A 27,116-nucleotide genomic window follows, 5' to 3' on the forward strand; every position below is an offset into this window, starting at 1 on the left:
GAATGTGGAACTCCTCAGGCCAGACTCCCATCAGCCTGAGAGGCTGCACTTGAAGAAGTCACATAACTAGGCAGTAATAGATGAAAAAGGACCCATCAAAAAGTGTGTATGCTTTGATGGAAAAATGTGACCTCATCTTTCAAGAGCGTTATCCTCAAAGTATTTGCCTACCAGCTTGCATGAGGAAAAATAAATCTCTCTAGATTGAAGGCCAAAGGTAAACCTTTATGCCATTTTATCTAGTCTTTGCTCTCATTCTGAAATATTTAAACGGTGCAAAACCCATAAGCACTGTCTGACAGCTAATGCCTGAGTGACTTCAGCTCGTATTAGTGGAACAGTCAGTACTCGTTTGGTCGGGTATGCGATTTTGTGGAGCTCACACAAGGTAGTGTTAGACTTTGCATGTGTGTTTGTGCAGCAAAAGAGCATTATTCATATCCACCACACGAACAACTTCCAAACTAAGTCTGTAAGTGAAGCAACCATTTTGCATCCCTCTCCCATAAGAAGCTCTCTTCTCTTCTGAGAAGTGCTGTCACTTGTTTGGATCTGCGTAAAAGCCTAAAGCAGAGGCTCATAAATCATCTTTTCTGCTGTGCCACTGAAAATCCTCTACCTGCACGACCTTCCATTGCCTCTCTTATAATGTAATTTGTGCCCCTCCTGAGGAGGGCAGAATTTGACACCTTGCCCTCACATTGGCTTTCTGCAAAGACTGAGACGAAACCAGAAAATAAGTGATTTGTTACTTCCTCTCAACGTCTTTGGGACTCTGGTGCCAACAGCACTGATGCAAAAGGAAACTGTTTTCATTCGTTATTAGAACAGCAGAAGCTTGTTTTACTTTGGCTGCGACATCCTTCTGACTCCCACACGGAAAGTACTCACGCAATACTCCACGCAGGCAGAGTATGTCCAGTTCCTAGAAGTCCAAAGTCAGGAAACCATAGCCCATTTTAGAAACTATGCTGATCTCGGATTATAAAAGTGAGAGGTAGTCTGTGGGGCTACAGTTCATGAGTTCTTTTCTTGTCTTTTTTTCCTAGATTCTCAATGATCTTTGGCAAATCATGCCCTTCCAGCGTGTGCCTCACCTGTAAAATGAGGCTGATGACCAACGGGTGAAAGACTGGCATTGTTGTTACTTCATGGACAACCTCCTACACGTAATAAAGGTACCCCTGAAGGGGGAAATTCGCTATTAAGTGTTTCTAAGTGCACCGAGGTAAATTTTCCTGTGAGAAAACCAGCCTCTTTTCCGCTATTTCTGTTATTTTTGCACTACAGCAAATGAGTCGAGTGGCTCATGACACTGGCCACATCACCGAGATGGAGAGGCCATATTGCAAATTCACAAGAGCTTAAGATTGTTTTATTTACACTTTCATTACTAGGGGCTTGTGAAACAGAACAAAATTCTATTTACCGAATACTCTTCAATAAGTTAGAGGATTTCTCAATTAATTCATGGAGCTTATGTATAAAAGACAAGAGGTTAAGCAACACTGAAGTGCCCACTGGACCATCTGGTGAGCATTAGGATTGTCAATAAATCATGAAAGCACCAGTTCATCAAGAAAATTCCATTTCAAACCACTGACAGAAAATGAAAAGGATGGGAAAAAACTCACAAAATTGGTATTTTCATCTTCTATAAAAACAGGAGCATTAAATAACTTTAATCTAATTTCAATTGTTTTATTGGTTCTCTTCTGATGTCCACATGGCTGCACACACTGAATGTTTAGCCCTTTGTCTTGCACACAAAAGCATTATGAAATAACTTGGTACATCATCACAGGAGAGAAGTTCATCTCTTTCCTCTTAGTCTTTCTCCTCACCATGGGTGATAACGTAACAGAGGTTCTTATAGTCGAGATTACCAGAGACATCTGGAGGGAAAGCAGCAAACATCTGGTTGATCTGCCAAGCAAACAGGAGAGAAGTGTGACAAACAGGACTGTGGGACAGCAACATGTGCTGCTTCTCATTTTCAACCCAGGTCAGCTCCCTTCTGCCTTGATCTGTTAACCACTATGGAAAATTGTCCTTACCGCCAGTAAAATTGAAATAGGAATTAGGACACAGCTAGTTAATACAGTCCTGCAAGAAGCCCAACAAGTTCCTTGTTGAAAAGAGATCTCCCTGAAATCCAGGTAAGCCCTGACTAGTCTGCTCTCCACTCTGTTCTTGCCACGAACCAAATCCACTCAATCCCCTTTTCCGAAAATAAAGCCCTTCTAAATTCCTCCCAGCCAGTAGAATCCATGTTCAGTCTCACACAAACCACAAAGTCAGTACCTCATTTCAGAACTCATTTTTGGATTTCAAACAAAATAACTCTAACAGAAATGGAAACCAGATCACAGTCCCCACCCAAACCCACTTGAACTCCAGTCAATTCATTGCCTAGCTCGGAACAGCAAGAGATAGGCCACGCTTACACTTGGATGGAAGTCCAAAGAATCTGTTTGACTTTGATTTAGCCATGGAGCTATTCAGAAGAGATGCTTTGAATTGCTCCTAATTGCTAGAGCTGGCATCAACCTTCCCTCAGTCTGGATTTCCGCTGAATTCATGCATTTAAAGAGGGGCAAATGCTTATTGCTGAATAGTAGCCGGGAATAGACTCCTATTTTGAATAAAGAAGAAGGTCCTTACCTCTTCTTGACTGAACCGGTCTGCCTGTGTCATAAGCATTTCTTTGATGCTGTTCAAATAAAACGAAATAACCTGATTAAAGGGTGATAATGGCACATGACAATTCAGATTGCAAGATTCCTCCTGAAGTTGCGTGAAAGAAAATCTGTGCAACCGCATAAATTAGAGCTGTTAATCCTTACACGATATTGTAAGAGATTTTCTGTGGGCACCCATCAGTGTCAATGCCTCGCTCTGCCAACTTATTTTGCTTTTGTGACGTTTTGTAGAGGTTTAAAATTGTTTAAGGTTATTACTCTAATTGAAATACGGCAATTTTGTGTGCTTATCTTAACCTAACATGGTAGGTTTTCTCACTTGCCGTTTAAAGTTTGGATCGCTTAACAAAACCAAAAGAGAGAATGTTCTCTGTAAAAGTTGGAGGATGAAAGGAGCAGAGCATGAAATGAGGAAGAAGACTTGAAAGAGAGCTCCAACAGCTATTCCAAATCATCATCTGAGAGTCCCTTTATTTGCATGCAGTTGTTCCCAGAGGAGGCTGTGAAACTGCATGAGACCTGTTGTATTTCACGGTACAACGTCTTGATCTGGAGTTACAGCTCTGTAACAAGGAGCTTATCCCACACACAATCTGCATCCTATGCAATCACATCAAAGAGAATATTTTGGGGACAGGCTCTCAGCTGATTTACCCTCTGTTTTCCAACCCATTGTGGCAAGCCAGTCAGGCATATGATTTTTTTTTTACCTAAGTTCATCGGTGAATAGAAAAGCCAGGTCTAGTCTAACCCCTTCGGATAAAACATCTTTATAGTTCACCCAGTCACGGGTGCTAGAACACCCACCAGTATGACATATGATGTGATATAACCACCAGTTATATCACATAACATCCCTTTCACTTGCACTAATAGTTTCCCTTTCCTGTAGAACTCCTGAATAATCTTAAAGAATTTGTATTCACGCTGAAGTGGTTGTTATATCCATTTGTTACTACCAAAGGTACTATCAGGATTTTTTTCTGGAACAGTGAAACAGACTATAAATCTGTGATAACAGATAAGCAGTCTGTTGTACAAAAAACCCCAAAGCGGAAACAAGTATAGAAATCTGTTTTAGTTTGTAGATTTGAAAAAAAAGAAAAAAAAGACTGTTTTTTTGGAAGAATTTTTCGTGGAGGAGTGAGAGCAATAGATCTTTTGGAAACAGCCCTTTTTTGCCTTTCAAAATGAATATTCATGTCTGGTTTTTAAAGTGAATATTTATTTCTCCTTTTAAAATTGAATGTTTGAAACTAACTACTTATAACAGAAATCATGCCTGCACCGAAACACTTCCATATGAGCAAAATTCACCTACTGTGGACGCAGATGTTCAGGCAAAATAGTAAAACTTCCCTTCGTGCTCCCATAAAACGTGCATCTCGAGTGAAAAAAGTCACACAGATAAAAGTGTAGTTTTGATGGCAAAGCTACAGCTGTACGCATATTTTTTTCTGGTAAAAGGCTACGACAAAGAGATATCCCTATTTGTGTAAGAGGCATATACAAGTCCGAATCTCTTCCTTGGTGATGTGAAGTGCTCATTTGGAAGGACAGAGAGGCAAAACTGTAAAAAACCAAGCTTCTGTGTAATGAATAAGGATCTTACCCGCAAGGATGAAGGAGTAAAAATATCCATGTAAGTTTTGGGAAGCCACAGACAGAGCTTAACCTATTCTATGTAATTTTTTTCTGCATTACTTTACCAACCATTTCCCTTAACAGAGTCCTTCTTCATCTCGTTCTTTCATATTGCTATTCGTGTTTTGTTATCCTAGCCGTTTGTTACGTGACTGTGTTTTTTGAAGTGGAATTCTCAAATGATCAGGGGGTGCAAGAGTAGAGAGATGACTGTCATCAGCATAAATTGATTATTGGACATACGTGCACTGGGGCAAACAGCATCAGCAAACCTACATGGGACGTGTGATACAGGAAGGAGCTCGGTGAATAGAAGGAAGCACTTTAGCAATTTTGTCAGAAGTCACAAATAAACTTGATCACAAACAGGACTGGACTAAAAAGAGATCTGGGCTTCTAGTCACATGCATAAAGTGTTTAGGGGAAAAGAAAAGATCAAATATCTAATTATAATCTTCTGATGCAGAGCCCAGTAGGCTCTGGCACACTCATAAGGAAGAAGGACTGAGTTAAGGATCTCTGCACATTTTCCATTATTTATTTTATAAGGAAATGAAAACTCACAATTTCCAACATTAGAGATGATGCCCTTTTTTCTTTGTATATCTTGTTTTTTTAAAGGCTATTTGTCTCTCATATTTTTTTTTTTTTTTTAAATTGAAGTCTTCTGGGCAAAAGAGAATATCCATTTGCCTTGATGTAGGAGTCTAAATGTTTTCTCTCATCCTGGCTGACATCAGTTCCCTCTACGGTTAAAAATATTTTGTTGCACTCCTATTATTTTCAAAATCTTTTCTTAAAATTATCCGAAATCTGTAGGAAATTTTGGTTTTCCACTGGGTTTGCCCTTTCTACGATGTTATCTTGGCGAAAACCAGGTGAGGTGAAATGAGCAGCGCTCTGCAACAATGATGAGAACCATCACCACATCGGCCAAACTCATCTCCAAAGGTCCCGAACGCATGACAACTCCCTGGGTCCGTCTTCATCTGGTACAAATCAGAAAGGTTTTGTTGGCATCGGCGTCAGGCAAAGTTGATGTCGGCCTGACTCATTTTGTCCAATAAATGGCATTTAGGACTGAATCGTCTACCCTTTCCGAATGCTATGCCAGTTTACACCAGCTGAGAATGTGACCTAAAGCATTTTCTCTTTTTGACATCATGCTATAGGGAGGATTTTATGTGTGGTGTAACGATGCAGACAAATAAAGCCTGTTGTTGAAGTTGGAAGTAAGCTATAAACTCCTGGAGCTTCTGGAAAGACTAGAAGGCTCCATCCCAGCTACCATCAGATGGACTAAGTGAGTCATTTCCAGACTAGAGGTGAAAGCACGCCGAGGGAAGAGACATAAAAATTCCCAGAAGCATGTTAACTCTGTGAACATAAAAAGGAGTTCTGATTAAAAGGTCAACATGGCTGGTTTTGGAGAGAAACATTCCAAGAGTTTTTAATGGGGAGAAATATTATTTATTAACATTAACCGTCATATTGAAATGGTTGTACAAGCCAAACACAAAAATGATTTCAAAACCTTCAAATGTCTAAATTTTGGAAGCATATGAATAGAAGTTAAACCTCAAAGACATTCATGAAATTGATTTAATGGTTTGTTCTGTAATGATCAACATTACCCTCGGGTCTAATAAGTAAACATTATGCTCTGTTGTGGTGATGAACTAAAACAATTGTCTAATGTTAGCAGTGCGGTGGGGGTGGGGACAAGGTTGACCTTTTCCATCAAGGAAAGAGAAAAGTATTTCTCTCTCATCTTCATTCTGCAGTGCCATACCGCATTCCTGATTTGCCCCAAACTCCAACTGGCTGCCAGCATCCCAGGAATGTGGAACTGGGCACAGGGTGGCAAGCTGCAGCTTTTGTATGCGGTGTATTGTTACAGATAGCGGTGGGAAATACAACATTTCATGGGGTTTGTATTATCAGAGGGTTGTCTTTCATGGTTGGGATTTCACTACCGTGTGATCTGGCCTATTTGGCAACAGGCAACATTTTATCCTGATTTTTTCAGTCACTTTTGATGCATTTTTCTTCCCAAGCGGTTTGGGTACTTTAGGTACTGTTGACCCCAGAACAATCAGGGCAACTGTTAACCTTCTGTTCCTTCTGATTGTTTGTTGTAATTAATTTGAAAGTTCCTTAGTGAAAAGATTCTCTGGTTTTTGTTTTTTGCACGCCAGGTACTGTAGTAAGACCTTCATACCTACTGGGGTTCTCTCACAGAAAGGTGTACTGGTAAGGGAAAGGAATATTGCATGTGAATGTTGCATTTTTAACTCACTTTCATGAGACATTGAGAACTGTAGGTAACGTCATGGAAAACTCCACCTTCGAGGTTCTGGTGAGAGGTTCAGTTTAAATTCAACTTACTGCAACATCAGCAGAATTAGTTGATGCAAATATAGTTTTGTTCACTCCTGATTCCTTAATAAATTTCCTATATGTATTATGCTTTGCAAAACCTACCTGAAATGGCTGCTGCTATGAAAGTATGGACCCCAAATTCACCAAGAAATTTAAACATATGTGTAAATCTAGGCACATAAAGCATTTCACTGGAGCCCTAGGTCAGACCTCCTCATCCGCTGCCCTGATCTGATACCATTTATCTTGTTTACCTGAAGGTCTGCTTACACCGTTCTAGCAGTGCAATGAGCATTTACATTGGTGCAATTAGCACTTAAATTAATTTTACCTCACTTTGTTTGTGCAACAGGTTATGAATGCAAATTACATCCCCCTCTTCTTACTTAAAAAAAAGCCAGATTGACAATAATTGACATATTATTAATGGCATTATTGGGTTTGGCTCCCACCATATCTAGTGGAATTTTACAGCAAATTATTTTCTAGAAGTAGAAGGCTCAAATGGTAAACACATAACAAGGAAAAAGTCCTCACTACAACCATGTCCCAGAGTTAATTAAATTGATCACTTTTTTTTCAAAAAGGGGACTCGTTTTGCCCTTCTAGTCAAGTATTCTGAGAGTTGGGCACCAGACGTTCATTTTAATTTTACATATGGAGTTAATCTACAAAGAGTCATGTGTTGATTTATATCCAGACCTTCAAAAAAGGCTATCTAATGGCCTACATGTGATTATATTTCCATTGCCTCTTACAGTGGCTGAAGACCATAACATCTCTTTTTGGTATACAAATCCAGTCACACAATAGTCCAGTCTTTTAATTCTGGCTTGCAAAGCTAAATGTTTCCCTGCCTGACAGTTCCTCTGTCTCTTCAAATACTGTGAAAAAATACAGCTTTTAAGCAGTTCTTTAAACTTATGCTATTTAATTTATTATTGTTATTATTATTAGTAGTAGCAGTAGTAATAGTAGTAGTAGTATTACCATTAGTATTAGTATTATTAGTATTATTGTCTTTTGTTTCTTTTTTTTTTTAAAAAAAAGGATTTTTAATAAACTTACTAGTCTGCCTTTATGTGGCCTTTTCCTTCTGGGTCAAAAATCTTAAAAGCATTCAGAATGGTTTCTTCTGGGTCTGTGCCTAAAATTAATGAAATATAATTTAGAAGCCCGGATGTATTTCTGTAGCTGCCGTATACTTGCTAAGGAATTGCATTCACTTGAAAACAGTGCAAACCGGAGAATTCTGCAGTTGGAGGTTTGAAGACAAAGGTTCCTTAAGTCGGCAGCATTTGTCATGTCAGATAAACAATAGAGGTGAATAGTTCAGTGCTCAGAAGCTTAAAAATAATAACTCATATCTATTCTATGTCTGCAGGAGAGAAAACTTCCAGGAACTGGTCTCCAATATCAGTACCCAGAGGATTAGTGGCTTTCAGAAACGAAAATATAACAAACTGCTTCCCTCACTGACTTCCTTGTACTGTATGTTCCTTGTAAAAACACTTTTTGGTGTTACTTGTTCTTCGCCATGTAGAAAAGAGGTTATTTCCCTCACTAAAGAAGTGGAGATCATCATAAAATCAGAATGTCAATGGAAGCGGGCTGATCAATGCGAAGTGGTGATCTGCGCTTGCGTTCTGGAGCACGCTTCCACTTCAGTGTCTCTTCATTCAGTGTTACAGAAAGAGAGTGGTTTAAACCACCGGGCAATGCCTCCAAGATTTTGCTTCTACTCTTAGCTGGCCCACGGAGTTCTAGTATGACTTCAATTTCCCCACTCCTCTGTTCCCAGCAGTAAAATGATAGCCATACTCTTCCTTTTCTTCCATTCTTTATCTGTCCCATCTATTTAGACTGGAAAAAAATTGTGTCAGGGACTAGCTTTCACAGTGCCCGAATCTTGGCTGGGGTTTCTGACTATTCTGTAATTCTGCAGATTCTGAGTATACTCACTTAGAGACAGTTTCATCGCACACCGAAGGATACACTACATACTGAGTTTCTGACTATTTCCTAGTATTTCAAAATATTATGGGAGTATATATAGTACAGATCATTATTTATAGCTGTAGGAACCCAAAATGTACAAGCAAGTAGAGTGATCCATGAACAAATGAAACTACTTGGGATGCCGAAAGGTTGAAAGCACGGTTAAAAAAAGGTGATGACATGAAGAACTGCAGTTTCAGAGTTTGATTCAAAGTTTGGCAGAGATAAAACCAGAATAGAACCCAGTCAAGGCTCCCTGCTCTAATGGCTATGTACACTCCCAATGCCTTCTTAGTTTTCTTTGTTTAAAAGGTTTCACAAGGGTTAATAATATCTTCCTGGGTATAATAGTGAATAAATCTAAGGCTATGTGGCCTCCTTCCTGTCACACACTGGCCATGTATGTTTTTTTGCCAAGCCGCAGGCAGTGTGTTCAAACTGCAACGAATATATGATCAATACGACGAGCATTGGTATTTAATGAGTGTTTTGATTGTCCCGTGAAGAGAAACATCTTCCAGCTCCAAGGAAAGGGCTGCATTTTAAGTAGCCACCACTGTGTGGGGGATTTTTTTTTCTCCTCACTGTGTTTTACATTTTCTACTCTGTCATATCCTTGGACTTTGGCTTTGAAGACAAGCAATGCAGCAGGCATTCTTTATTGATTAGCTGGTAAATAAAGTGGTTTCTTTGATGTGCGGCATCTCTGTTTTCTGTACAAATTGTATTATTCTGACTCCCTGTAGAAGCAGCTCCATGTGGTTGGCATTAACATAAACCCAGTTTTGTTAGCTGTTCATCTGGCATCATAATCTCAATATATAAAGCTAAAGCTCGTACCGAAAGTCCCAGCTTCCCCTTTATGACAGAAATCAATTACAGCACAACAAATTTTACTTAGAAAGCACCTTTCACCAAATTCTCTGAGTGGTACTTAGCTAATAAAGAGTGTTGCAAAATTGCCATATCCACTTCCTCTAGCCCTTTCTCCTTTTCTAATTGCACTACAAAGGCTCTTCATCCCAATTAGTTTTGATTGGGAATGTGCAGTCTTTTGGCTCTGCTTCCTTTGCATGACAAACCCAACCAGAAGGGCATGACAAGCACAGCTGTGATTTTCCCTTCACCAAATGGAAATTAAAAAGAAGAAAAAACCTCCTCCCCTGCTAGTAGCCAACAGGAAACCTGCAGACAGGAGGGGTCCGCTTCGCCATCCACCTTCCTGCGCTGGCACTGGTTTTAGGCCACACAACTGGCAGGGCCAGCCCCTCTGCCAGCTTCAGCGATTGTAAGAGACAAGAGGGAAGAGGGGAAAGGAAGAAGGGCTCTTTTCCGGGCTCTCTGCGATCATAAGCGCCACAAATAGACGGGAAGCACTAAGCAGAGCACCCTACAAGAAAGAGTCATGTATCCCAGAAGGAAAATTATGGAGAAGGGTGCTACCTACTCTGCAGGATGACATCTGGACTGTAGAGATGGAGGTGGTGCTGTGATGAAGACAGATCCATGTCTGGGAAACAAAATCCCCTCCTCAGTGTCAACCTGCAGCCTTCTCCATTGCATCTTATGCTTCCCAGGCATGCTGTGTTCCTTGGCAATGGCGGATGGATTTGAGGACTTCCTACACTAATCTTTCTTTCAGACCTCTCTATTTTCTGTTCCAAGCATAGGAAGCCCTTCACTGAAATTGTGCTCAGCAATACAACACCAGAATCTAGCAACTAATCAATAAATAGGAAGATGGGATGAGATTTTTCATTTTTCTGTTTGTTACTTATTTTACCAAACCTCTGGAATGAGCTTGGCTAATGCCTACCTTGCTTTGAAGGTCAAGGCTTTCACCCAACTCTAATCATAGAATGGCCTAAGCTGGAAAAGGGACCTTAGAGATCATTTTAATCCAGCCTCCCTGCCGCCAGGGATGCCACCTCTCGACTAGATCAAGCAACACAAGGGGACCGAACGGGAATCAAACCCACGACCTTACCGTTGTTAGCGCTACGCTCTACTGATTGAGCTAACCGGCATGTAGGAAGATGACTCTGGAGTTTTCTTTTGGCCTCACGCTCCCTCTCTTGCAGTTTCTAGCCATAACCGTAGATACAACTAAATTGCTAACTCCCACAAGAAATTTTGTACCCACATTTTCTGAACTCCCCACAGGGATCCCTGTATATTCTGTGGCAACGGGAAAAATCCCTTTCTCTTATTGTAAACCCACTGAGATTAAATTAATTCAATTTATCCAGTCCCTTAAGAGTTACTCAGTGAAATCGTCAGCCAATGGCAAAATCACTGTTGTCCTCAACAGAAACTGAGCCTGGGCCACTGGGTTACAACCAGTACAGAAAATGAGGGGAGGCCATGTTGCTCCTTCGTGCCCTACAACTGCAAGGGTGATGCAGAGATTGTGTTTACATCATGAGCCAAAGGACTGCAGAAAGTCTTCTCGTAGAAATACCGAAAATACTTTTAAACCGGCTAACATGGAGAGTGATACCACTACAGCGTGAGCAGCAGATGATGAATAACTCATCTGCACTGTGCTCCCGGCTGCTGTGATTTCATTACTTTCTGGACCTCAACTTACCACTTTCATGTTAGCTTATGTAAGCTGAAATCAGACCTTTGAATTGTCCTCTGGACCGTCCCTTAGCCTTTTCATACTTCAGCTCTGTCTGCAAAAACGGAGATCACTCCTTGCCTTTAAGCACTGTTCTGTGGGTACATTATGATAATTTGCAAGGTGCTGAGATATTTCAGCGCTGAGGATCTTTGACAGATACCTCTCCAACCCCCCAAAGGTACTTACCTTTCAGCTTTTCCCCAAACATCGTAAGGAAGACAGTGAAGTTAATAGGACCTGGCGCCTCCTTCACCATGTCTTCAAGCTCTTCATTCTTGACATTCAGACGACCTGCAGCAGAGATCATTTTTCATAATAAATCACAAATTATGTTTCAAAAAACGATTCCCATTCATCTCCTCCCACTGGGGAGCTCAGGGCTCTGCACAACCTTGCTAATAACATGGTAGAACACAACTCCAGAATACCCCAGCACAACACACATCAGCAGAGCTGGCTCTGAGATCAAAGGGTGACTGAAGGAGTAAGAAGGATAAATAATACAGACGTGGCCAGCAGTGGACAAAAGAAAGGGCACTTTCAGATAAAGTGTTTTTCTTTTTCTCTTCTTTTTTTTTTTAACCTCAGGTGAAATATGGGCCCTTATGATATTAATATAGCAGAGTTCAAGATGACTGAAGTGAATCCAAGGTCTCAATCTTTGCCCTCCCGCATATTAAGATGCCTTTCTGAGTAGGGGCAGATGATGAGTTGAGTAGCCGAATCCCTTCCCCACCCTTGTGCAGTCCTACCCCTTCCCCATCCCTGTGCAGTCCTATGGGTGAGAATTTAGACCCTGGCAGCTCTACTCAAACTGAGAGGTAATTTGCTGTGACTGTGCTTTGTGGGCATTGAAGAGCTTCACTGAACAGGAAAGATACCAGAACTTGGCCTTAAGAAATAAATATTTCAGGGTAACAGTAGCTGGAGGCCAAAGTTTGCAAACCTCGTTGTCACAATAAAGAGTTCAGGAGCTTCTGCTCTTTGCACTGACTGCTGGCGTCTGATCCCACCCTGGGGAGCACTACAGATTCTTATCAAACTCTTTTTAATAAGATCCAGGTGGCAAAACCCCAAATGCCTACATCACTGTTCCAGCCTCAAATGTTGCCAACAAGGATACAACTCCAGGTTTGGGAGTGTGAGCATTTTGATTTTTTTCCTTTCCTTGGGAAGATCTGCTTTAATCTGCTTGACATTATCAGGATTGTGATCCACATGGAATGGACAATAGCTAATCTCATAACATGCACATTCCACCCCACAGAAGCGCACAACAGCCCAGAACCTCACATGAAGTCCTCCTACTTTTGTGTGGGCAGAGGGGCAGCTAGTCCATGACAACAATGTTAATTGGCAGATATTGCATGGCTCCCAGATGAAAAAGGTGCAGCCTGTGAAGCCTGGGTTCAGCGGCAAATCAGAAATGCCTGGCATGGACCCCTGCTTGGGTGGGCTTTTTGCAAAATAGCACAGGGGAGAGATCAGTGCCTCTGGAGAGTCGCCAGCTGCCCAGCTCTGTCGCACCCGCCAGTGAGCCCTGGAGAGACCTTAATTTCACTCCTGAAAGCTGCTCAGGAGACTTTCCAGCTGGAGCTATGAGGCGAGATAGCAACTGCCACAACGGAGGAAGATCAGACTGAGCAGGCTTCCTTTCGCCTCCTGCGTATCTCGTTACTTTGCCCATTGTAATTCTAATACAAACTTTTCCTACGTGCTTGAAATTGAAACTGCATTTAAGTTGAATTATTACCACCAGTTTACCTAGTGCAGCAAATGTGTCTCTCAAGTCTGCTTTGTCGATAAAGCCATCCCTGTTCTGATCCATGATGGTAAAAGCCTGTTGGAAGAAAAGAAAAACACGTTGCATCGCACTGGGCAGTGCTACAACCACACAGACCAGTCCAGGGGGGTATTATAATCATCCTGTAAAAAAGAACATTCGACTTCCTTTGATTCATCCACATCATTGCACTTTCCTCACTTTCAACACATTACTGTATCTTGGCAAGGGGCTTAATTAAACCCACCCAAACTACTTCTTACTAAATTAATGCTCAGTGCGGCGCACAGCTGGGCTGAAGCCAATGCTGGCAGCCCCAGCCATTCAGGCCTTAACCCATAACAGTTTGAATTAGGGAGGCTTTAGTTAGGGAGGATTTATTCAGTTGTTACTCTATGTGTTTCGTTCCTTTCCGATACCTTGTTCCTTTCGGTGGCTATCATACTCCGTAAAACTTTTAATTACTGTAGGTACCTCTCTGCTACCAAGGTGAAGTCAATGTCTTCTGGGCCTTAAAATGATCCATCGTGCAGACACAGGTATGGAGAAATGTAGGTTTCATAGTACTATTTATTCAAAGTTTGTTTCCCTTTCCAATAAACCGCATCCTTCAGACCGTACTCTGTGCTCTGACCGACCTTGATGTGTTGACCTTAAATACTTCCTGTGAGGCAAAATCTGACTTTTGATGGAAAAATCCAGTTACTTTTCTATTTTCAGCCAAGACAGAATTTCTGCACTCTAACCATTATTCACCAAGCCAGCTAACTATCTATCTGTTTACCTAGTTGCACATCTGTCTGTTTGCTGGCATCACACTTTTGATGTTTCATTGATTTTGAAAGATTTTAATGACCTGCAATTCTCCTAGTCATACTGTGAGGAATATTAGTAGAACCAGGCATGTCTCTGAAGCTGGTTATCTGTCTGCCATGCACATCAATATGAGAGTGTATCTTTACAGCGACCGGGAATTATTCGTACTTCAGTATTATTATGAAAGACAACGTTCTCCTGAGAACACAGCTAGTCCACTGCAGCTACAGTAACTTGCAGAGTTTTCAAGTCTACTGCTCATCAGGGTGCACTTCTTTCCGTGGTCATATTATATCAACATATGTTCATGTAGTTTTACCTCCAGTTTCTTACAGAGTCTCGCTGCTCACATTCCAGTTTGCCCATGCGATTACTTGCAGCATGCGCGTTCATAACCTGCCAGACCATCACCTTATAAAGCTCAACTCTTCGGGGTTGATTTCCTTCCTTTTGGAGGAGGGGGCTTGCTTTAAATGGTGATCTCCATGGTTTGGAAGGAAAACAGGAGATAACATGAAGAGAAGCAGAACCCAGCAAGCTCACGGAAAAAAACAGAGTGTTAAGTATCTATTATAATAGGGGAACTTAATAAAAGCAATGCTGAAACTCTTTCAGGTGAGCTGGTTGAAATCTGTAGATAAATGTAGGTCAGGACCAACTTTTCAGAAATACTTGTCCCAAGCATGAAGTTTTTAGACACAACGTGTTTTCCCTGGATCACTCCATTGTCTCATGCCTTCGTCACCATCCTCCCAGAAATGCTCCTAGTGTTATCTTATTTAGAGTAGATCAAATAAGCGTTCTGAGCAGTTCTTCATTTTGTTGGTACATTTTCAAAGAGTAGTCCCTGGAGAAAATAACTCTGGAGGTCCATAGAGTACAGAGAAAAGGTGGAAGAAGAGTTAAAGATGTTCCTGTTATCTGAGAGGGAAAGGTTAGTGGTTTCCATTTATTTACTGGGGCCATACTCACAATCCTTCACGTGGGTTTTTAGTTTCATTCACCACTGAGCTTTATTGCTGGGAATGCTCATGAAAAGTAAAGTTGAAAGCCACATGCACAAAATGAAACGGTAGCTATTTATCACTTTGGAAACTGCTCTGGAGATGTGAATTAGCAAAAAAATGGGGGAAAATGAATAATTCAACATGACAAACAAGTGCAAAATGTGATGACTTCACAGGCATTCTTAAATGTCCGCTCAGAGAAAGAGCATAAACTCATCAAACAAATTAGTCTTTAATATGCTTTAGCTTTTATGCTAGGCCATTAGATTTACCTTCTCACAGGTCAAAGATGACTTGTGTCTACAATGTGTGGTAATATCAACCTCTTAGGGAGCTAAAAGATGCTTGCTTAGTTAATCTCAATATGTTGTTTTGTTTTATTAACATTTACGGGGAAAGTCAGCTGAGGCCTTCACGGTATTTTTGTTCCTAGTTTGCGAGCTGCATTAGAAGGGCACAGAAGAGTATTTTCTACTGCTGTTGTGGAACAGTCCACTCATTAAAACCCTGGTTCAATAAGGCATCTCTGTGCAGGATAATGCTTGAGCCTATAAGACTATTCTTTTTTAAGACTATTCTTTTTCAAAATACCTCTTCAACTTAACATCCAAGATGTTCTCAAGTGTTTTCCTGAACCAGGGCTATAGTGGAAGAGATGATAACTTTCCTTTATTCTGAGGTGGGGGCTTGGGGGCTTTTCAAATAAGTCTAGAGCTTGAAACAGGAGAGTGAGGGAGGGACAGAAAGAAGGAAAGAAAGAATGAACGAAAGAACAAACACAGACACAAGGAAAATTATATACCAGCCAAAACCACAGAGATGATTCAGAAAACAACTGTGTGTTCTATTAAAGCAGATGGAGAGTTGAATAAGGATTACAAACAAAACCTATGTTGTTCATTAACAATGACAGGAGACTGTAGAGAACAGCAGAGTAGTGACCAACCTCTTTGAACTCCTGGATCTGGGTTTGTTCAAACATAGAGAACACATTGGAACCACCTTCTATCTTCTTCTTTGCCTTTTTGGGAGCCTGTAATACAAATAAGATCAAGTACGTATTACTTTGTCTGTTAAGCATCCATGAAAACAAATTTTATCTTTAACAGAAGGTAAAATATATACAGTCAAGTAATACAAGAGGATTGTGTTTTGTTATGACAAGGTTTTAAATGCAACGCAATATATATATACACATATATACAAAAATGGGATTAAAAACTGCTGCTTTAGTAACAGATGAATCTCTCACTGAAAAATGGCTTTTTGCCATTCCCTTGCTCTGGCCTGGCACCTGACTGCTCAGATAAACAAGGACAGCTTGTCACTGCTCTGCCTCAAAAAAGGTGAGGGACCCAAAGTGTGACCCTGAATATGACAGCTGGAGCCCCGCTTGTTTCCCTGAGGAGCTGCCTGTCCCTTGGGCAGGGTCACCTACGCCGCACTATTTGACCCAGGAGAATATTCCGCCTTCTGCACCAGCTTTTCAGAGCTCTGTACCGCAGGATGAGTGATGTAAGCTTACTGTCTCACTTGGAGATGCAAGATAAAATTCCCAACCTGCTGTTCTCAAGAAGCAGAAGCAATTCAGGTAAGTGGCTACAGGTACTCTGCTCCTTCTTCCCAGTTGCCATGCAGGGACAGGCTGCCAGGCTCATCATGACACCCTGCGTGAAGACTTAGTTCAGGAGCTATAAATGGAAATGGTCTCATTCCCTGCTCACACAGAAAGGTGCAGAAGTCTGCTCTGTCTGGAGCAACACTGACTGAACAGATTGTTCCTACACAGGAACACCTTCCACACTGGGAGGGCAGGCTGTATTCTTGCACCAACCTATGACATTACACCACGTTGCCTTATTAGCCTATATAACTTTAAAATTCAATATAGTCATGTTATATAGAAGGACGGGCCTGCTTTTATCCCTCTTCTATCATCTGAAGGCTGAGGCAAAGAAAGATTGGGGAAAGAGCTCCAACGGTACCTGAGAATCTAACGCTCACTAAAAATCAGTCAGGACTAGACTTCATTATATATCCTTGAGTAAGGGCCCAACCAGCTTGCCTAAGACAATGCAATTCTTGTTCTGCAGTAAAGCATAAAATCTGCGATTCCTAAGGGTTACAAAAGCGCTTTAACCGTGACATTATCTTTACTTGAGCCAGAGTAATGAGCTACAACACATTTTGAGTTCCCTTCCAGACAGATTTTTTTTTTCTTTATCATTTCTTTCTTTTAAACTTCATCATCATAGTCCCACCTGGTTCTTATGTCGTGGAAAATTAGTCTTACTTAGTTTGGGCTATTCTGCATGAAATGAAAGGCAACTTCTGCTGTCTCCTTTCATCAAAATAAAAAAGCCTGTGAAAGTTAAAATTCAATACTGATTTCAAATATCCTGAAGAGCAGAGCAGCTCAAGGAAATATTCCCACTTGATTCTGTTTGAAGCATACATTGTCTGATCAATTTAATTTGCCAGGCAGATTTCTGCACTCAGCCATCCTGTTTTAGATCCCAAGTTGAAAATTAGGACTATGGTAGACACTCACCCACATACCCATGCTCCAGACCTGTCAAGCTCCAATCACCTAATGCAAAGCCCTAAAATCTGGAAATAGGAATGGAAATTAAAAGGAAAATGTATTTGTAGTGAGGATAAAAATGAGGATAGAATGCCACCACAGGCATGGGAAAAAAAAGTGAATAAGTGGAATGTTTAATGAATGTAGAAATATTGATTTTGGAATAAACAGATTCCCTCCTTCTCCTCCTCCACATGAAATAAGTGTTATTTTGAGCCATAATGGGAAATCTTCTGTGTAACATGAGGTGCCTGGTGGAGGTTTTCAGCACTTCCAGATCGAATGGAAACTCTAAGAGCAATCCTACGCATTTACATATATTTGCTCCTCGAGGTAAAAAGAAAGCAGATGTTACCCAGCGGAACGTATCGCAAGCTGTCTCAGGGAACTGACCACAGGGCACGAGGCATTTTCAGGTGGGGTGGTAGAACTGGTTCTCCTGTGCTCATGTAGCTGATCTTTACGGAGACAAAACACGCTTTACCCTTCTCATGCTCTCCTGCGGCCGAATGAAGCATCCCCATTGATCAGGATAAACATTGCCCACACCAGCAATCTGCACCTTTTCAAGCTAGCACCGCGATGAAGGACGGGGCGCTCACAGTTTTATTAACTTGAAATGCCAGACACTGACAATATCTCCATTATTCCTCAGCGCAACGCGTTCTCTGTGGTGTAAAGCTTTGAGAAAAGATTGTAGCTATAAGAATGGAGAAGATAAACCCAAAGGCTGTGGCTCAGTATCTGTTAGAAACAGACCAATAACACGAAAAAGACCCTGAAATTTCTTACATTAGTGAAGTCCTATTCAAGGCAAAAAAGAAAGAAGTCTAGCTAACCAGAGAACAAACACCACACTAGGAAAAATTCATCCCAGTGTGATATTTGTTTGGCGTTACTCTCTGGTTTGTCATCTCCAGGGGTGATAAAGGAGATCAGTGCCCATGTTGCTTGTTCTATCTTTAGTTTTTCTGCTGAAGCTCTGTGTGTGTGGATCCTCTTTATGATCTGGTTACTTGTGGAATGGAGCTGAGGCCACCAATACATTTCACAGGGGCCAAAGAACAGCTGTTGAATGGGAATGGCTTTCCATCACTAGTTTCAAGCCGAGTCTTTTGGTATCAAACATACAGAACATCTTGGATTATCAGTCTCTTGTTTTCTGCATACATAGCTACTGGGAATGGAATTTTTCTGCTCTGAAAGGCTACAAATTTTGTAATCACAGACAGAAACTGCACCTTGATTTTGCATGATGGGTGAGTAGGCATGTGCTGTTGAAAGGAAGGCGGAGAGATAAGGAGGTGGAGCAGGAACAGAATACAGCACACTGTAGCTGTTTTTCTGGTGGCTAAGTTAAATTAAAAGGCAGCTCAAGGAGAACAGAGACAGGTCTGTGCTGCTGTTTGACAACTCCAAACACTCCAGAATTTTTTAATAAGCAGAATCGGGTTTCTGACTCTGAAGTATCTTTCTGAAAGAACGGCATAGTCAAAAGAGCAAGAACCGAGCAAATAAAGTATTATTTCTCAACTGTGAAGGATTTAGTAGGTGACCTCCAGAGGAGCAAGTGGGTGACTGACACATCACTTCTGCCTGCCTTGATTTCCCCATTTGTAAAATGCAAAGTGTGCCGAGCTGCACTTTGCAAAGATAGCTGCTCTATCTTTGCAACATGTGCTTTGAGACTGACATACAAAATGTGCCAGATGAGAAACTGAAGAGCTGAGGGTCCCCTGGGCTCAGATTCCGAGGCCTCAATAGCACAGCAGTGGGAAGAATGTTGCAACAACTGAACAAGCCTATTAATATTCCTGCCTGAGCGTATTAATCATCCCATTGTGAAGAAAACAACACTTCACTTTAGAAGAGAAACCACAGGCTTGTCGCATATCACTCATTTGTCTTGCTAGTGTTAGCACTCTCTCAATTAGCCTGGATTTTAAAGGGTAGGTTTTTTGCTTTGCTTTGTTTTGTTTTAGAAGCTTTAAACGAAAAAATGGAGCCATACCAAAATCTGGTCCCGAGAAGACTCTGTTGAACCAGGCGTTTGCTTTGAGCTAGCGTTTCCCTCACTGAGGTTCTTTATATTTCTCCTCTGGCAGTGTCAGGGAGCCAGCGAGAACAACTCCACTGCAGTGGCACAGGCAGGCAGAAACAACAAGCGTGTGCTCCCTTTGCCTCTCGGGATATAAGAATAGAAATTCCTTTTTTTCATAAGTTGTGACACAGAGTATATGTCTGAGTGAATCAGAGTGAAGAAATCTGTGATTTCAGAGTGTACCTAAGAGCAAAAGGGGCAGGGAATCAGTTTATATCTCCAGAGGCAAAGGAGGAAGGAGCTGAAAATACAAGTACTTCTTACTTCAGAGCATGAGGTGTTGTTTACCTTGATAAATTCATACAAGGCTGGTGCCAGAGCAGGTTCACGACCCCAGAGATACAAAGGAATACTGGGTTACTGCAGAACTTTATTGTCTCAGCCGCCCAAGGAATTTTGCAGACAATGCAGGAACCAGGCAAGATACACCAGGTACAGCTCCGTAACTGTCACTACTCCGTGCTGGCCGCTCAGGTGCACGGTTCCGCCATTCAGTACGTATGAAGTAACCAACCTCTGCTCATCATTTTCTGCAGAGCAAGAACATCTCTGCAGGCGGCCAAGCAAAACGGGCAGCACTCTACCAGAAACCAAGTGTTTTGGTTTGGTGCGGAGAGATCAATGCTCTGTTTGGTCTGTTGTGCCTTAAAACACACAGAAAATACTCTCAATAACTAAAGAAGATGCAGTTTGATGACCCTGACAGCCAAAGTTAAAACCCAAGCAGAAACAGTTCCCCACTCAGCAACTTACTGTGTTGTCTTTTAATTATTTTTTTTTTTACCAGAGAAGACACCAATGGATAAGCAGCTCCCCTGGAAGGGAGTTCTTCAGAGAAAAACAATGACATACACTGTTAAGAGCCTGATTCTGTTGTTTTGTGCCTTTATGTGTTCATTCAGCCCACGGCAAACTAGACGAAAGATACTACCAGCTTTAAACTGCGCTGTTTCCCATTTTATACTTCCTTCCTCTACAGCTACGTCCGTGACTGCAGAAAAGACAGCACCATCCATCATCTTGCTCGGATTGTGTCCCCTACTGTGATCCACAGTACGATGTTAACTCTGAGTTACTATTACTTTTTCATCCATCACAGTCTCTCCTTGTTTTTCATCCACTCTGGGATCTCAGCGCTGACATTTCCTGTCTTTGAATTTTTGCTATCATTGAATCCAGCTTCTGAATCGAAAGTTCCATCTCGGGCCCGTCCGAGGGATTTTTGTAGCACTGGACAGGATTTCTCTTGATTATCGTCTCACAAGTTTCCTCTGCTGAGATAATTTACAGTGCATCTGCACCAAAGATCCCAGCTCTGGACAAACCACCTTCTTTTTTAGTGTGGTTTAGGTCCTTTTCATGGCAGGTGAGCAGCGTAAGGCCAACCCAAGTGCGTGCCTTTGAGGGAGCAGTCTAGAGGAGTGAGCAACATAAACTGCTCTAAGGGCACGATTTGCATTTCAAACAGGCACCAGCCTCAGATCATTCACATAAAAACCCACCTTATCAGCACTGAGAAACACTGAGATCTTTTTATTACCTACTCTGCACTTACAAACAGATCCCTCCCTTCTCATCCTCATCCTGGTGTTAGATGGAGTCCCAGCCTCCCACGCACCCACCCAGACACACACACACCTTTGATCCCTGCGAGACAGAGCAATCTGTGGGACTGCAGCCTCCCTGCTTCACCCTCCCCTACACAAAAGCATTCTCCTTTGCCCCACATAAAACCCCTTCCCAACCACAGTCTCCTTTTTTCCCTTACAGAGAGAACGCTTTATCTCCCTGAACTTATCTCGGAACAGCAGATAACCTCTCCAACCGCAGACTGCTCAACCCCCGTGACCCAAAATCCGCCAGCTGCTCTCTCCCCACCCAACAAATTTTCTTTGGCGTATACACGTCCTCCTCCTTCACATAAAGAGATGAGCAGTCCTTCTCTGCATCCTCAGTGCTCACGGACACCCACATATGTACACGCACACGCGTGTGCAGAGGCACACGCAAACACAAGGCCGTGTCTCCAGCTGGTGGAATCAGCATTGCTCCACCAAGGCCGGTAACCGCCTTGGTACAGGTGGTGCATTCCAGACAGTTAAGCAAAACACATTTGATCAGAATGCGATCTATTTTTGGGTACGCGGCTCCCTCCAGCAGGCAGAATTTCCTAACAAGGTGTCACCCGAACCGAATAAACACAGGGATGTTTGGGGAATATGAAAAAGGCTTCCCTCGCCTTCTGCTCGCCCCTCCCTTCTCCCCATCGGCACGGAGCGTGTGGGGAGACATTGCAGCCGCAACTTCGCTGAAATTCCCCGGAATTAACGGAGAGCCGTAGACAGTTCTCAGAACTCCATTCCACAGCGCTTGTGTGGTCTGCTCTCGTTAGAAAAATTATCTCCCTGAACCCTGCCTCTCTCACTCTCATCAGCCCTGTGTGTCAGAGCCTAGTAGCACTGGCTGACTTGTAATTATTTTTTACTATGCTGCTTTGTCTGCACTAATCCTTTGAAAGTAGCTTTACTGCACATCTGAAATATTATGATGCTATAAAACCTCTGTAATATTTATAAATCCCTTAAGACATCATAAAGAGAGAAAAAAACCTCCCCACAGAGTTCATCTAGCATAATTACATATACATTTCCCTCTGATTAATAAAAAATGATCACTTCCTTATGTAAAGATATTCTTCAGCTTTCTTTCATTAGGGCTATTTTTTCCTTCCCTTTTCAAATCTGTTTCATGTGTCCCTGTATGGTAAGGTACCTCAGAAGATATTTTCCCAAAACAAAAGGCACAATGAAAAGAACCACCACAGAGAATCGACAGCTGAACGGGGAATGAGGAGACAGAATAGTTTCTGGCTCTATTTTCACGCTTCCCCAAGCTCAAGCGATTCAGAATGTCCTGAAACATCATCAAACATCAAGCAGTGTGGTGTGGCACTCAGCTAAACAGGAGGGAAGAAAGACGGTAAATAAAATTTTAAAAGAAGAGAGAAAAGCTAAGACCCAGCACTCGCCCTGCTCCCCACGAAAGGGTTGGCTTAGATTTTAGTGAAGCTGAAGAAAGGGAAACCTGTAAATCCGCAGCTGATGAGACGTACTCAGCACCAGCACTGCTCACTTCTAAACCAGTGGTGAAGAACGAGATTAGTGGCTTTTGTGCTCCCTGCGAAACCGCCGACACCGGGCTTGCACGGACAGAAACCAGGACCCAGTTCTGTGCGTGGATTTTAGAAAAGGCTTTCAATGCTCAGAAGAGCACCATGATCACAATCATCACTTGCTTAAATGGGATCAGGTTGGAACTAAGCTTTGAGAAATCTTTTCATCTACAGCTCCCTCTCCGGTGTTCTCCAGAACCAGATATTGCATAGCCCCACTGGGCAGCATTACTTTAAGACAGCCTGAAAAGGACCTGCAGAAAGGAGGAGAATAAGGAAAGAGACAGTCACGAGGGTGGGGTTGGGGTTTTTTTTTTTGTACTATCGCTGCCCACTGCTCCTTATGCAGGAGGTCTTCTTCACTCCTTGGAACCACACCAAGTGCACCTTTGGTGCAGAGGTGGCTGTTGGAGTCCCAGAGCTAAAAGTCAACAGTGACCAGGGCAAAGACAAGACACAGACCTTTCTGCACCACTTCCTACTTCTCCACCCAGTCTCAAGAGCAGCACAGTTACAGAGATGTCCCTTTCTTTCCCTCCCCATCACACCGTAGCAGACCTGAGCACTAATAACAGCGGCCGTGCCCAAGCGTATCAGTCGTGGAAAGAGATGCACCGACCCTTCCCTTCAGCAAGTGCATCTATCTGCCTCACCCATCTGTTAAACACATGCAGAAAAATCCTTGGAAGTTCACAGCTCGTTCTATGGGCTACATCTTCACTCTGAATGTGATACTAAGTGTGGGATTCCATGGGGTGCAGTGTGATCATTACTGCCCGGTTGGAATTTTTAGAGTCAGAAGGAAATGCAGACAGAGATAGACAGACACGGGAAAGAACCCTACCATACTGCTGCTGCTGCTTCCACCCCTTCTCTGCCAACTAGTCAGCCCACAAACACAATGCCAATTGTCCCTTTATATAGTGTCACCAAGGCATAAAAATATGCCTGCTCCAAGTTTAGACAATAGATGTAAGGTTGGAAAAGTGCAGTAATTGGATCCCAATACCATTCCAAGCATCTGTTCTACGCACGGCGTTTGCTTTCACAGAAATAATGCAGTAGATAAGTAGAGTAGGCAGTTGGGATACAATTGCACAGCACTCAGAACAAGCTGGAGCTGGAGGGGCTTTCCCGTGTCCTTCTAAAGAATGAACATGAGGCATGCGCTAAAAAGATTTTAAGTGGACACGGCACCCTGAAAAAGCAGAAAGAGAAACACAGTCCTTGAGAAAATGCAGAGGAAGCGAGCAATAAATCCAGGCCACTAAGAAGTCTGGAAGCTCCAGAGTCTGGAGTATAGATTCACAGCTCCAGAAAAATGACCGAGGTTCTCCATAGGTGCATCCATAACTGGGAGGTGTGATGGAGAAGCGCTGCTCTGCAGAGGGCAATAAAGTGATTCAGATTGCGTCTGTTTTCCCTGAGTCTATCCCCCACGCCTGAAGTCCAGGGGCCAGACCTCAAGCTACTGCGAATTGACGGAGAGTCACAGACTTCAAAGCACGAAAAAAAGTGATGTGCAGTAATGTATGTGGTGTTGAGAGCAGGAGAAAACAGAAGGCAACGTAGCAACTACAAGGGCTGAGTCTCCCAGGGAATGTTGCTGGACATTAATGCATATGCATTCCATCCGATTCATAAATCATGAACAACGGGCCAAAACATTAACCAGTACAAAATGGCATAATTCCACGGACACGAAGTCGTATTTCCGAAGGGTCTAATCTGTGTCTGTAAGAGTATCTCTAGGGGAACACGGCTCCATTAAATCCAGCAGCAACCACAGGTGGTTTTTTTTCAGGAACATACATTAGCATCTGAAATACTTGTTTGCATCGGTCATGCTAACCTTGAGTCACGAAAGTGCTTAACCAATCAACTGAACTTTGAGACAGGCAGACATTTAAGTATCTAGTTGAACGAGGACTTTGTTTTTTCTCCAGGTCCAGCCTCTTGCAACGCTGTCATCTCTAATCTTAGATCTGACCGCATGCTCTTCAGGGCAAGGACTGTTTTAGCTGTTGTGAAGTACCTCGAACACCTACAGGGATAATTAAGTAATAAATAAGCATAATACGATTCATCTGGCTTTAGCGAAACTGTCGTGGACACAAGTTGGAAGTTAGCCTAGTGTTCATCGTTCTGGTTTCAGTGACATTATACCAATACCTAGTGTAATGCAGCATAAAAATAAATCCCGCAGTCCATTCGCCAGCAACTGCCTGCAGTATGGTAGAGCCAGGTTTGTGCACTAGATTGAGTCTGAGAAACTCAAAGTAAGGTTTTTGAGGAAAATCTTACATTATTTCTGAAGTCTGTTGTGGTAAAGAGCTAGATCCTGACTCAGTAAAGCTGTTGAGCATCCACTTAACTTGAAGGAAGGAACAGTCCCACTGAAGTCAACCCACTAGCTCGCATACTTACGTTGAAGAATACAGTTACTTGTTTTACAGGAGCGGTGCTTTAATCCCAACCAGACGGCCAAACGAGCAGCAGCTTTGTCATCGAGCTCACTGGACCCAGGATTCCATCCTGTGAATTTTGTGTCCTTTTTTGGAAGAAAACTTACCTACTCTTCCAGCCATTTCGAGAGTTTGTCCTAACAGCTTTGTTAACAGATGTTTCTTTGGGAGTTTTGTTTTCTCTTGCCTAGTACGTCATCAGTCATTGTTATTATCATCAATTTGCTCCTTAGTTTTCTAGCATGATCTGCAGGCATTTTGCAACAGCGTGCGTACTTTCCACGTCAATCTTTGTCTTTTCACAGAATTTCTATATTGAATGAATTTGTCCGAGCCGTTTTTAAATTACGTGACATGTTAAGATAAAACCCACACAATAACTGTGTGTTTGTAATGCGCGTGTCCTGAGAGACCAGAACTCTCTCTGCTTAGTCTATAAAACAAATCCGCAGAGGAATTAAGGGAGACATACATCTTGGCTTTAAAGGTCTGCTTGCTTCTGCAACTGCCTCCAAATTATAGAAAGGCTCCAGACTGGAGAGGGGAGGGGCAGAAGGGGGGAATAACATAAGGACTGAAAAAGAAAGCCTTGAATTTAATTGCCCTAAAAATTTCAATCATTCAATCTGGTAATTAGAGAGCTGGCTGATTCAGAAGGCAATTTCATTTGGGAAAAAAAAAAAAAAGAAAAAGAAAAAGAACCCAACAAGATAATTGATGCTAAGTGAATATTTTACCTGAAATATTAAATAGCAAACTTAAGTCTGCCTCCAGGGCCCTTTCTGATACCCCTTTTTGATCTGTCTTTCCACTTCTTTTTATTTTCTTCTCACATGACTCAACAGAACAGGACACTCCTTCAGAGAATCAGATTGTCACAGGGACAGGTTTATTTGAACTCGCTGTGCTGAGAAGGAGACAACATAATGATTTATTAGTAAAGAAAATAATAATAGGAAGTCTCCTGAGATCCAGCCTGGCTGCAGATCTCCGTGAGATTTTCCAGCATTGAGTCTCAGTGTCTGGCTGGCTGTAAACCAGGTTTGATGTCCTACCAAGGCTAAGAGTTTGCTTTATGAGCTTACCAGGCATAGGGTGACAGTTTGCTTCATTCGATTCTGGGTTGCTGCAAATGATACTGAAAGGTAGATCCCTGCAGTCAGGCAGAGCACTGTGGCTCATACATATCTTGAAGGAGTGTTATATGCCTGGAAATTAAACAGATATACTTTATACTACTTCATACTACATTTATAAATGGAGAAATGATAAAGAAACTGCACGTGACACACACTGGATTCAGAAATCACACGCTGTTCTAACTGCTCATCCATGCGCCTTTTTCACACAAAATGCTACACTGTTAGCAGTATTAGATTTTAATCTTAAAACACCTTTTTTTAAGCGAGTTTCCACATCTATTACTACTCAGGAAGACCACATCAATCGCATTTGGGTGTCTTTGCAACTTCCGTCTTTGAGACTGATCATGAAAATGTTTCTGATCACACAACACTCACAGTCTAAAAAGATGCAGATGACAGAACCTTGTGATAATTCTTGTAGTGGGATGGGGTGCTGGATGGGATGCCAAATGGAACATGGCCTTTTCTCCTAGCTCAGTGGGGACAGAAGAAAGCCACTAATGATGAATATGTTACACTGGAAATGTCTAAGTACATTTGTAAGTATTCTGGCTATTGCAGACTGAGTTTTGAGACCAGCTTCACACCACAACATCACATTTCTTCTGCGTACAGACAGTTTTCCTTCATGTCTTTGAGTGGTATGCCTTCAAAAGAAGACATGTGACAGTTAACTGTATTGGGGAACTGA

At 42.1% G+C, this 27,116-nt stretch overlaps 1 protein-coding gene across 1 annotated transcript; it reads right to left on the reverse strand.

The window, feature by feature from the left end:
• Positions 1-1,404: 1,404 nt before the first annotated feature.
• LOC104272097 (myosin regulatory light chain 2B, cardiac muscle isoform) lies at positions 1,405-23,841 on the reverse strand. Its single transcript, XM_009866998.1, has 7 exons — positions 23,660-23,841; positions 15,905-15,991; positions 13,117-13,192; positions 11,539-11,643; positions 7,797-7,875; positions 2,665-2,713; positions 1,405-1,926 (listed from the first exon to the last, which is right to left on the reverse strand). The coding sequence occupies exons 1-7, from the start codon at positions 23,660-23,662 to the stop codon at positions 1,828-1,830; spliced, it is 498 nt and encodes a 165-aa protein (XP_009865300.1). The 5' UTR covers positions 23,663-23,841; the 3' UTR covers positions 1,405-1,827.
• Positions 23,842-27,116: the final 3,275 nt, after the last annotated feature.

This window comes from Apaloderma vittatum, unplaced genomic scaffold, assembly GCF_000703405.1.
Source record: "Apaloderma vittatum isolate BGI_N311 unplaced genomic scaffold, ASM70340v1 scaffold3423, whole genome shotgun sequence".
In the NCBI taxonomy this organism is placed as follows: Eukaryota; Metazoa; Chordata; class Aves; order Trogoniformes; family Trogonidae; genus Apaloderma; species Apaloderma vittatum.

Bases quoted from the DNA above. Each gene is read 5' to 3' on its own strand.
- LOC104272097 (XM_009866998.1), bottom strand. The intron at 13,193-15,904 runs GTTGGTCACTAC...TTCTTCCAACAG, and splicing joins AGATCCAGGAGTTCAAAGAG to GCTTTTACCATCATGGATCA. The intron at 2,714-7,796 runs GTAAGTTTATTA...TTATTTGAACAG, and splicing joins GGCCACATAAAGGCAGACTA to CATCAAAGAAATGCTTATGA.